The sequence below is a fragment of the Zophobas morio genome, unplaced genomic scaffold (assembly GCF_036711695.1).
Source record: "Zophobas morio isolate AGI-343-1 ecotype UQ-CSIRO unplaced genomic scaffold, CSIRO_AGI_Zmor_V1 ptg000002l, whole genome shotgun sequence".
Taxonomy (NCBI): domain Eukaryota; kingdom Metazoa; phylum Arthropoda; class Insecta; order Coleoptera; family Tenebrionidae; genus Zophobas; species Zophobas morio.
In genome coordinates, this window is record NW_026972107.1 from 15,143,476 (window position 1) to 15,156,275 (window position 12,800).

The 12,800-nt window shown below is 30.9% G+C and overlaps 1 protein-coding gene across 4 annotated transcripts in view; it reads right to left on the reverse strand.

Annotated features, from left to right (window-relative positions):
• Nucleotides 1-8,366: 8,366 nt before the first annotated feature.
• The window catches only part of LOC135128677 (beta-1,4-glucuronyltransferase 1-like), a 42,658-nt gene continuing 38,224 nt past the window's right edge, over nucleotides 8,367-12,800 (reverse strand). For 2 of the 4 annotated variants that reach the window (XM_064055697.1, XM_064055689.1), the window contains exons 2-6: nucleotides 10,195-10,379; nucleotides 9,683-10,137; nucleotides 9,052-9,631; nucleotides 8,878-9,003; nucleotides 8,367-8,831 (exon numbers count right to left, since the gene is read on the reverse strand). In XM_064055697.1, the coding sequence (XP_063911767.1) occupies nucleotides 8,619-8,831; nucleotides 8,878-9,003; nucleotides 9,052-9,631; nucleotides 9,683-10,074 (1,311 nt within the window). In that variant the 5' untranslated portion in view covers nucleotides 10,075-10,137; nucleotides 10,195-10,379 and the 3' untranslated portion in view covers nucleotides 8,367-8,618. Of the gene's footprint in view, nucleotides 8,832-8,877; nucleotides 9,004-9,051; nucleotides 9,632-9,682; nucleotides 10,155-10,194; nucleotides 10,380-12,800 lie in introns of all 4 variants that reach the window. The other 2 variants (XM_064055705.1, XM_064055714.1) reach the window with 2 other exon arrangements.

Genomic DNA, 12,800 nt, shown 5'->3' on the forward strand with positions numbered 1-12,800 from the left:
CTTGCGGAAACTCAACTAAGCAAATTTAAGACAGCTCTTATACCCTATAAGTTTTTACAACTTCACTCAAATTATTGGCTGTCAAAATTTATAACTTGTAGTTCATGTTAAGAGCTGGATTACGGGTTATTGCAAAAATTGAACTGACTTTACTTCATAAAGAAATATATTAGATACATTTTCACAAATGTTTCATTCCGTGTTCTTACTTTCCACGTCTTCACCGAACCGATTTAATCCATTATTTACGCGGTAGCGATATGATACATATTTATCCCCACCAAGCAGCTGATGACGTCATCGAAAACATTTTTAAGCAAAGTTACTATTTTTAGTACTGAAACCAGTTTTGTGATTATATTTTGATTAAACTATGTTACTCCATGTGTTATTTCAATTAAGCTGCATTGGAAATTTGTTGAGGAAGTAAACAGAACTTTCTGTTAAGTTCGACGCTTCATTAATTTTAAACTTAATTGAAATACCTTGCAAAATGTTGTTCAGTGCACAGCTGGTTTCTGTTTCTGTATCATTTCAGTTCTTTCATTTCCGTAGCAATCTTGTATAATTAGCTGCATTCACTCAGTACTCTGGACTTTGTATTTTTTTTTTTTTTATTAATTTACTCTACTAATTTCGGAGTCAAAGGGTTTTCAGAATAATCTGGATGACGATTCTGGAGGGTTGATATTTGCTGAGAATTAAATTGTGAAAATATTCTACGGCAGGCTTTAAATACTCTTTTACATTTCTGTAATTAATTTTAGAAAACAAGAGGAAAAGAGGGTGGATAAAATATTTTGTGAGACTTATACCCACATTAGGTAATTATGAAACTCTTTTAATAACAGCTGCAAAAAATTAGTAAGCAGCTTAGGAAAAAACTAATTCACCAAAACAAAATTGCGTATACATACTATCTCGGTTTAAAACATTGATGAAGTGGAGATGTAAAAATCCGTTCTCAACCAAAGTTTTGTTAGTGTTTACTTCAGGACATTTAACATTTATAAAAAAATACATTTTTTATATTCTTCTGAATAAGCGAAAATAATTTTTTTCTTCTTGCTTGTTTCACTCGAGAAAAACACTGTTAGATTCTGGTTACATATAAGTAATGTAGGAGTAACAACAAACAAATCAGGATTATGGGTTCCATGTAGAATAACATAGAAATTACTTTTAGAGGTTTTTTTCATTAATTCATTGGTCATGCATTAATATTTTCAAACAATAATAATTGGTAAGTAGAAAATTATTATTATTGTGTAGAAAAAATATTTGATTTTCAAATTTAAATAGCAAAATTTGCAATATACTAAGTTAATCTCGCCCTTAAAGCTAAAGACAATGGCGTTTACAGAATTTCAATATCTCCATCCGTTCTCAAGATATGAGATCGCAAAATTTTTTTCTGTGACACTCTGTACACCCAAATAATTATGTTACTAACCTCATCACGGCTTCTTGACCCAAAAATTAAGTTAATTTTTACCACAACTTTTTAACAAGATATGATATTATAATACATCAATGAATTCATAAAAAATCTCTACAAGAATCCCTAAATGTATGCAGTTGTTTCGACAGAATTTGTCTCGCTCCTGAAATACAATGATAATTTTTTGAGTCACTCTGTATACGCAAATCCAAAAAATATTAATGGAATGATAAATCACAAGTACAGGCTCATAATATTTTGTACATTTTAGGTAGGATTTATTCAGCAAAATTTTGGGGTGACGTCATCAATTTTTTAGAGGGGATGAGCCAATACATTTTGATCAAAAATTTACCATGTTGATGATAACTTTAAAACATCTGCAAGATTTCAAAGCATTCGGTTTAACAAAATGTTGTTTTATAATTTTGATCTTTTTTTCCAAAAATGTGGACGTTTTGGGTAAAAACTCTATTCGAAGTCATAAACTACATGTTTAGGACTATGTTATTTTATACAATTTAAAACCCATTTGCTATGTACAATTTTGAAGTGACGTCATCACATTAGGGGTGGGGATGACTAGAGAAATTTTGATTAGCATTTTACCATCTACATGATATTCCTAATATAAATACAAAATTTGACAACAATTGGCCCAGTACTTTCGGAGATTATCTGCCTAATAAAAACCGTGACGGCAGACGGACGGACAGACGGACAGACGGACGGACGGACGGACGGACGGACGGACGGACGGACGGACAGACGTACGGACAAACGGAAGGACAGACGGACAGACAGGTAGACAAACAGACAGACTCGATTACAATACTTCCTTCGCCTGCGCTCGGGAAGTAAAAAAGCTGTATGTCGTAGACAAAAACATCTGAACATTAAATATTAAGTTTCCAAATTAGATCGTACTTAGTGTCCTTGAAAGTTTTTCATTGGACATATCACACGATGATGTACTCGACAGAAGTAAAACAACTACAGGTCTGCGCTTTTTTGAACACACAGTATAAGAATATGTAAAAATATTAGCAATAAAATCCACCATTATTTTAGAAACCATGCGTCCAAAAATAATTCAAAAATTACATTCTATCTATATAGAGTGAGTCACTAAATACGCTCTTCTCGATCCCAGTAACTATAATTAGAGAAGACGAAAGTTGTATTATAGTTCTTCGAGTACCATATACTAAAATTATTTCCAACTTTACTGAGAGTTCTGTTGTTGCAACTTCATTTTTTAGAGAGCATACTCTATATATATTTATAATTATTCTAATTTAGCCTTTATATTCACAGTTTATTTTTTAAATTCTCATACGACGTTATTTCAATTTGCTTGAAATTTTTTAACAATGAAAGGCCTCACAAAAAATCTGAATAGGGTTATTTTTAAAATCTGGGATACTTTATTTTGTGGAGAGATAAATAAAGACGAGCTTATAAAAAAATAAATTATAACAATCGTCAAATATTGATATTTTAGTTTTTTCGAATTGAATTTGAAATTTATTATTGCAATTTATTCTGTTTAATGATTTATTGATATTTTTTAGTTTTATAATGGATACACAGACATATTCAAAAAAAGAAAACAAAAAATTGACTAAACAGCAGTAATAAAATATAGGGTGTTGTATCCAAAAAAACTGAAATTCCGATTTTTGAAAATTGTGAAGTTTATTTTCTATGAACACTCTGTATATTCAAATTTTATTTAAGTGACACTATAACAAACCGTCTATCTCTGTTTATCTCTCCCTAAAATAAAATACTGGATCACAGATTTTAAAAATAAGGTTACTGTGATTTTTTGTGAAGCCTTGCATTAGTGAAGAAATTTAAAATATGTAATTCGTATAACATGGCAACGTCGCATCGGAATTTCAAAAATTAACTGTGGTTATAAAGGTTACTGAGAGACTAATAAGAATATATACAAATATATAAGGTATTCTGTCTTAAATAAACTGAGTTGTATGGCTCGAGAACAAAACACTCTATATAGTCGAAGAGCCACACAACTTTAGCCTCTACCTTGTAAAGTTGTATTTAATTGCATGGAAATTTGATTATTCTTGCATGATATAGTGGAAGAAAAATACGCACTTTAGTAGAGTTTTCTTAATTACCTATTTGCTGATTACAAATGTAGCTTATTTTGAATTTTTATCGCAGAGATTTAGAAAATTCGGTCATCATATTTTGGGCAATAATAGATATTTGACCTGTTTCAATTAAAGGTATCATGTCATAATAAGGAATAGGCATCAGCTAGTAAAAATATTAAAGTATATAAGAAATGAAAACTGAAAGGGACGAAAATCAAAAAGATGAGGATTTTAATTTTCTGAGAAATATGAAAAATGCGATAATCAACAAAAAAGAAATTACAAAAAGTTGTACAGAAATTTCGATAAAAGAAAATACTTCGAATTTAAACTTTAAAAAACTGAACATTTTCGCCAAATCAGAAAATTATCTGAAAATTGAAAATTGAAACCGGAAATATAATGATATTTTAACAGAGTGATTATTTATACAACAAAATGAAAACATATGTCAAGAAATCCTTCTGATTGAAGAACTCGAAAAAATGGTTCAAAAAATACCTGAACCAAACTTTTGAAAATATTAAATTTCAAATTTGAAGAATTAACTTCGTAATTCGGATATGTTTTAATGCAAATTTAAGTCACATCTGACAGTAGCAAAAATGTATCCGTGCATGGTAATCCAGCAAATTATTATTAAATTATTAATAATAAATATTTATTTGTGTATTTAGACAGGCAGTACATTAAAACAAATAAGAATTACGAAGTTAATTCTTCAACTCTGAACTTTAATATTTTTGAATTCAGGGATTTTCTTACCAAATTTCTTTGAGTTGTCCAGTGGGTTCATATTGTAATCGAGTTTATCTGACAAATGACCACTGTTATGTTTTCTCGACGTTTCATATCCCCTACAGTAAAAAAAATGTAGTCTCCCGTTTCCGTCGCCTGTTTGTGTGTCTGTCTGTCTATATCCATTTTTATTATATACTATCCTCAAAGATATTTGGCGTTTATGGCTTTGACGTTTAAAGTACTTTACAGCCGACCCTTCATAAAACTTAGTAAATGTAAACCATGCCACGTGCCAGGGACGGTCGAGACGCGAAGGAACGGACTCAGAGTAATTTTGTTTGTTAAAATTTTTAAAAATTATTGTCTTACATTAAATAGTGACAAATAAATAAAAAAAAATAATAACAGGCCATTTAATTAGTATTTTTGTAACAATTTATTTTTAAATACTTTTCGAAATATTGTAGCAAAAAATTTTGCCGGTGATCCCAAAAACATATATTTGTAAGTAGAAATGCGGTTTGTAGCAGAAGCTACAAAACACAGTGCCTTCTTGAAGAATAAATTCAGGAAAAGATTTAATCTATAAATTAATTTGAGTTATCTTCGACATATTGACACACGTGTACTGTTTTAAATGCTTTCAAAGCAAACTCAAGTTGAAAAGTAACAGGATAACGTCTCAAACATACTTTTAATACACTTAAATAACGGAATTTACCGAAAATAATAAGGGACCGGATTTAAGTCGTTAACCACTTCCAAGAAATACTTCTCAAACAATATAATCCTTAATGCTTGTACCTACCTGGCTTCGGAGCGAATTTGACACAATTATTAGAAATGTTACACACTAGAAAATTTGAGAAACAATATAAAATAGATGCTATGGCGCGAGATCGTGGATTTAGGGTGATTAGACTTCCGCCGTACCATTGTATATTTAACCCCATCGAACTAATCTGGTCGCAAATGAAAAATAATATAAGAAGGAATAATACGGCACCAAAATTTAGTAGTGCAACAATTGACATTATTAGGGAAGAAGTTTCCAAAATAACTGCCGAAATGTGGGCCAATTGTGTACGACATTCCACAAAAGAAGAAGACCAGTACAGGGCACGGTTGATAACACCGTTAATTATTAATTTAGAAGAGTCGAGTGATGATGACAGTGACTATTTCGATCAATAAATAAGCAGTAGTAGTTAATAAGTAAATAGTTGTGATTGAGTACAAAGTTACTTTGTTTTTACTTAAAATAAAAAACTCGAAAGGCGCAGTTGTCGGTAAATGCAAAACTCAGTCCTGCCCTGTGCTTTTACCAGAAAAGGTCTTTTCAGGTAGGTATCAGTGAGCGGGTTTAAGACATCCGGTTGTGACGGCCTATTGAATTATAATGGGAGTCAAATTGGTGTGAAGTCATAAACGCCAAATACGTTTGAGGATAGTATACACGTAATCTCCGAAACTGCTGGAGCGATTGTTGTCAAATTTGGTATGTATATTATAAATATCATGTAGGTAGATGGTTAAATGCTTTAATGTATTTTAAAATGATTTGAATGTTACACCAAAATATACTCATATACTTGTAGTGTACGAATCGACTTTCAGTTTTTTCGCTAAACGTTCAAGTTTTCGCAAAAACATTTGCAAGGTATAATAACGTTTCATTCCCAACACAGTTTGAACGTCTCCGTGGCGCAGATATATACTTTTAACAGTCCAATACAAGTTATTTATGCCGCTGGTTTTTACTTTACAGCGGTTATCGTTATCACAAAACGAAAATCGTAAAATCAAATTTTGTATTTTTTTTAAGAGCTGGATTTGAGGAATTGTACTTGTAGCCTTCTACCAATTTTTTTAATGATCAAATTAAAATCTCAGTTTCTAGAAAATGTGAGAATACCCAGGTCTTTATTTAACCATGATCAAATAAGAATAATAACCATATCCAAACATTTTGTTCCATTATTTTGAGGAGACAACTCATTCAAATTAAACAAATTTCTACGAGACATTATTTCGATGTATAAACATAAACAATCGACGTTAAGCCTGTACACTGATAAAATAATAGACTCTTTTCCGTTGGTTATTTGCTTTGAATAAATTTCCTATTGTCTGAATGTCTGCAGCCGGCACCCCATTGGAATTTGCGCCCCTGCGGCGCAGGGGTTTCGAGATTTTTATATAAGCATAAAGGTTATCAGAAAACAAAAAGGTTTTATATTTTTCAAAGAAACGGAATGTGTTGGACTGTACTTCAAAAGCGAGGGAAGTTGTGTCGAAGTAACCTTGGACCATTTTTTTATGAAACCTTGCATTAGAGAAAATATTTAAAATTTGTAATTCAAATAACGTGACAACGCGTATCGGAATTTCAAAAATAAACTGTAATTATAAAGCTTAAGAAGAGACTAAAATATTAAATTAAATGAGTTGTATGGCTCGAAAACCAAACACTCTGTATAGTCGAAAATAATTTTAATGTATGGTACTCAAAGAGCCACACAACTTTAGCCTCTACCATTTTTTTTGCATATCTAATAATAATATCGAAAAAAGCACACTTAGTGACTCACCCTGTAAATTATGGCGGTCAGTTTAAAAATTGTGTTTAATTTAATCGAAATTTGATTATTCTTGCATTACATAGTGGAAGAAAAATACGCATTTTAGTAGGATTTTCTTAATTAATTTCTGAATACAAAAGAAGCTTATTTTCAATTTTTATTTCAGAGATTTAGAAAATTCTAGATTTAAAATATCACGTTATAATAAGGAATAAGCATCAGCTAGTAAAAATATAAAAGAAATTGGAAACTGAAAGCGGGAAAAAACAGGAACATAAGGATTTTAATTTTCTGAGAAATACGAAAAATGCGATAATCAACAAAAAAGAAAATACCAAGAGGTTGTACAGAAATTTCGATGAAAGAAAGAAGTTCGAATTTAAACTTTAAAGAACTGAACATTTTCCCCAAACCAGAAAATCATCTCAAAACTGAAGGTTGAAATCGGAAATATAATGATCTTTTTAACAGAGAGATTATTTACACAATAAAATGAAAATAATATTTCAAGAAATCCTTCATGTACGGGGTGATCGAAAAGTGACGAATAAGCTCGATGGTACATTGAAGAATTCGAAAAAAATCTGTGAACCAAACTTTTAAAAACATTAAATTTCAAATCTTCCTAATTCTGATGTGTTCTTCGAGGTCTTCAGTGGTTTCGCATTTTTTTATCATTTGTAAAGCCATTCAAAAACTATTTAAAGTTATATTTCATGAATTGTTAATATTTGTAACCCCAAAACAAAACTTCTCAAAAAAAAAACGAATATATAAAAAAAATCATCCAATTTTTTTAATGTTGTATGACCACTAAAGAAATTCGCATTTAATTATGGAAGATCTTTATACAATGTGTTTATGAGGGTAGATAGAAGGTTTCCTGCTCTACAAAATTTAATTTAAGTAGTAAAGTCATTAATCATAACGATACAATCAGATATAAAAGCAGGAGAAAAAATATGTCAAGATAAAATACATTACGTTTTTTAAGTTTATATTCTTTCAAACAATGAATTCACTTTTTCCTATAGTGCATAAAAAATTAATTTACCTCGAATCAATGAAATGATTGTCCCCAAAATTTCATTGTCTGGTCAACAATGCCCACGTAACGTAAAAACTCTCTGGAATGCAAATGCATAAGCATTTTCGGGTTTTCTCTTTTAATTTTAAGGAAGATTCACTCAAATTAGAGATATGTGTAGTTTTTTCAACTTTAAATTAGAGCCGTTGATTTTCATTTTAAACAAAATAGCTACCCAGAACTTAATTAAAAATAAAGTTTTGACACACTAACACTGAATCGTATTCATTTTGTACATGGAAAGTGGCATTACGCTACGGCAGTAGAAAACGTTGTACTATTAATTGAACACCAATGTTAAAATAGGTAGATTTCTCATTTTTTACAATATAGAGTCAATATAATAAAACACTGAAGAGCTTTGACGTATTAAATTTGACGTAAAATTGTTTAACTGAGTTAAATTTATTTGTCAAAGTAATAAGCAATCATCACAGGTTTGTTTCAATTTAACAAACGTTTCATAACCAACTTACAAGACTTACAATTGTCTGTAAGAGACATCTATTGTTTCAGTTGGAAAATTCCCCAACCGCCACATAACAACTTCTACAAATAACTAGACTAACTTAACTACGGTTTACTAAAAAAGTAACTTCAAGTAAGGAATCATCAAATTCAGTCTGATAACAATTTGATTACTGCAGTTTGCATTTAGGATTATCTTCATACTTGTTGCGTAACTCTTTCACAATTTTCGAATAGTGTTTGGAATTCTGCTGTTGAAAAGATGACCTCCACGTATCCTTTAAAAGAAACTTGTGCTTCTCTTTTTTTATTCCGGGCCAGTGAACGAGAAATGCACCATCCAAAATAATGAACTGGTATCCTATAAGGCACATCTCCAACATCTAAAAAACTGTAATATTATTATCGTATGAAAATTAAATGTCCAACCTGAGTCATCTTATCTTGCAACCCTTCCCACGATAGTGCCTCGCTATAAAGAGGATCATTTTTGCTACCTATATAAACGGGTTCCCATCTATGAAAGGGATATTCTCTTTTGACGGACACAAAAGGCTACGATCGATAGACTTTTAAAAGATAGTTTAACAGGGGTCGACTCACCTTAATATTGGCACTGCCAGTATCACGTTCTAACCAACTTTTAATGCCTGGGAACTTTTGGCAATGTGAGCAAATATGTCTATGAAAATAAACCGCTCTTTCTTCTTTCACCATCATCACCAATTCGTCTTTTGTTCTTGGAATAACATCGTAAGCTTCTACTTCAAAAACAGGCACTACAAAAACGCGGGACGGAGGATTTGGCTTCTTTATATGCAACGTTTGCGTCATTTTAATAAATCTAGAAGCTAATTCTTCGCTAGGAATCAACTGAATGTCAGACACCATAACAAAATCAGTTTGGGCGAAATTGCGTGCAATGTTTCGGCATATGTTTATGGGGTACATAATTTCGTTACTCATTCTGTAAGTGGACAGTTTTGACGAATCGGGGAGCTGACAGGTTAATTTTTCTAGATGGTTCTGCAAATAAGGAGGAGCACTGAGCGGAAAAACTAGATGGACTGACACTCGCCCCATCTCTGGAGCACAAAAACATAACTGTGTAAGCTGCCTTATGGTCAGATCAGCGTCTGAATCCGGGACGAAGGCAGCAATACTGATAGGACCTTCCCAAAATCTGTAAAAATTAATTTATAAATATAGAATGACATGAAATGGAATCACTCGCCTAATGATTTCAGCAATGTAGTTCATGAAATCGGCAGTAACGTGTGTTGCGTAAGTTACTTCAGGTACTGTTTTATCCCATTTGGCCTCTATAACATTCTTCATAATACGATAACGACTATCCAAGTTTTCTTCAAAAGGGAAGCTCAAATCGCTTTCTTCGTACAGAAGTTCTTCGGGTAAGCCATACCTGAAGTTACAAAAACTCTCATTTGGCGATCTCGTAGATAAATAATTGCCCGGTACACCATGAAAATTTATCTGATAGTTGTAAAAGACGTTGCGTAGTAGTGCCCCATTGTTATTGATTATGATAACAGTGAGCGTTATCAAAATGCCTATTAGGATAGGCGGAAGAAGTGCCCTCCTTACTCTGTATCTGATTCTGAACATGGCATTTTTTGTGAAGTAAGATGTTTTATTGTGAGATCACATCTCGACCTATTTCTTGAAAAGCTACAACATTTACTAACCTACATCAATATATACAGTGTGTGTAAATAATTTACTTACATGGTAAATGATACACCTATTGAAAGAAAGAAGTATTTCGTGTAATCCACATGGTGTGGATAAGAATACAACAATACGGTGGCACACCCTAGCGGTGGAAATGCGTAAGGAAAAGTTGCAGAATGCGGGAAAATGGCTGCAGTGACAAATCAATAATCGCGCGGAATTTTCCCTGTTTCCCCAACCTGTAAAGATTTAAAGGATTAGCCTTTGATTTTGAGTTATGAATGAAACATATCGCTCAGATTTCTTTCAGAAACTCATCTCCGATAAAACGTTATGTAATATTTAACAAACTGAACTAAAAAAATTACAATCAAAATAATGAACATTAAAAAAGAATTAAACTTTTTTTCAGTGTGTTTGTTTTAGTAAAGTGTGTTTTCTCTTCGGATTTTGTTAGTATTATGCACGCAAAAGATGAACGTACTATCGATTCTCAAAAATTAAGTTGAATGACTTAAAAGTCGCACTGACATACATTGTTACAATTGAAGCTATCGATCCAATCATAGAGAGAATTATACCTTTTTGCAAACTTATAACTAGATATAACGACTAGCTATAAGTTTAAAATATCAATATTTTATATTGTCACTAAAACAGAATTTTAACTAGTATAAAAGAGTTAAATTGATTACTTATCTATGATTATTCAAAGAATCTATTCTTCTATATATTTTATTGGCACAATGTATGTACTGTACAGCCTGTTTGCATATTATGGAACAAATTACATAAAACAATTGAAATCAATTTAACGGGCTTGAGGACTATGTTCTAAAATTAGTTTTAACTATACAGAGTGTTCCGTTTTTAACATGTAATACACAACTAAATTTTTTTAAATGAGACACCTTACATGTTTTACAAGTTGCAAAATTTTCAAATATGGATATTTCAGTTCACATCGACATATTGTTCTATTTGAATAAACTGAAGTATCGATATTTGAAAATTATACAGTTTTAGAATTTTTTAGAAACACTCTGTATAATAAAATTCTCTTTAATTGGTACTACACCAAAGCACGAAATATTGACAGATTTTTAAATTAACCCATTTAACGATTTTTTTTGTGAACACTTCCATTGCCAATTTGAAGAAAATTGGAATAACTTGGCAACATTCCACTGGAATTTCAAAAATAAATCGTGATTGTAAATCCCAAGGAAGCGGCTAATAAGAATATGTAAAAATATACCCTGTATATTCTATTAAAAAAAGTTTTGCCTCAAGAACAAAACATTCTGTATAGTTCAAAATAATTTTGTGTATGCTACTCTAAGAACCGTACAACTTTAATCGGTAATTTTGTTTTCCATTTCTAATAATTAAGAAGGTATCGAGAAAAATTCAGAACATTACAGTTTTCAAATATCGATAATTTAGTTTTTTTCAAATAGAGCACCCTATATTTTATTACTGCATCTTACTCCAAAGAATACAAAATAGAGCAAGAAACAGTAATAAAATAGAGGGTGTTCTATCTGAAAAAACTGAAATATCAATCTTGTAATGTTTTATATATATATATTTTTTTTATAGAAACACTTTATATATCAGTGTACTCAGTTTAATTTAGATCACAGCAAAGCCCATTTCCTTAGTTATCTCTCCATAAAACCTTATTTTATTATTATTTTATTTTTTATTTTTATATCTTTATTTTTCCATAGAATTAACAGTTATAGGACAAAATTATTAACGATATTAATAAGTGTGTTTAAATAAGAGAAAAATTAATATTAAAAAGTCAAAATATAACAAATTTATATAACTTGTGAGAAGACTTTAAAAATAACCCTATTGCTTTTTTTGTGAACTTTGCATTGAAAATTGAAATAACTTGGCAACATCGCATCATAATTTCAGAAATAAACTACTTTAATTAAAGTCTAGAAAAAAGCTAAAATGTTCTATTTACAAATATGTATTGATAAGTTGTGTGTGATGTTGCAAAAATCGGACACTCTGTATATTTGAAAATAATTGGCATGCATGCTACTCAAAAAACCCTACAACTTTAGTCCCTGACTATTTTAATTTTCAATAATTAATGAAATATTGAGAAACACGCGCTTAGTAAGTCACTCTGTATATAACACTTTACGAAATTTTGGATACTAACTTGTTAATGTCGACACAATTGGGAAAAAACTACTGGTGTTAATAATTATTAGAAAATTGATAAAAGGGAAATACCTTCTAAAACATCATAATTATGTAATAGTTAATGACGACAGTGATGGTGATGATGATAATGATGAAGAAGAAAAAGAAGAAGAAGAAGAAGAAAGTCAACATTTTTGCATAAAACTGATTATTATCAAGTCAATTTCTCAGATATTTTTCTTATCATTTAATTTAGTGACGTCAGAATTATAAAATGGTTGTTATTAAAAATACTCAAAACAATTGTGAACACACAGTTTTGCTAAATTTTTACTATACTTTTATATGATGTGTATATTTTAGTACTGTAATCGAGTCCGTCGGCCGACTCTCTACTTTTACGTTTTCTCGACCTTTCATGACCCCTACAGTACGAAGAAATAGGTCCGTTTGTCTGTCTGTTTGTCTGTCCCTCTGTCTGTTTGTCTCAC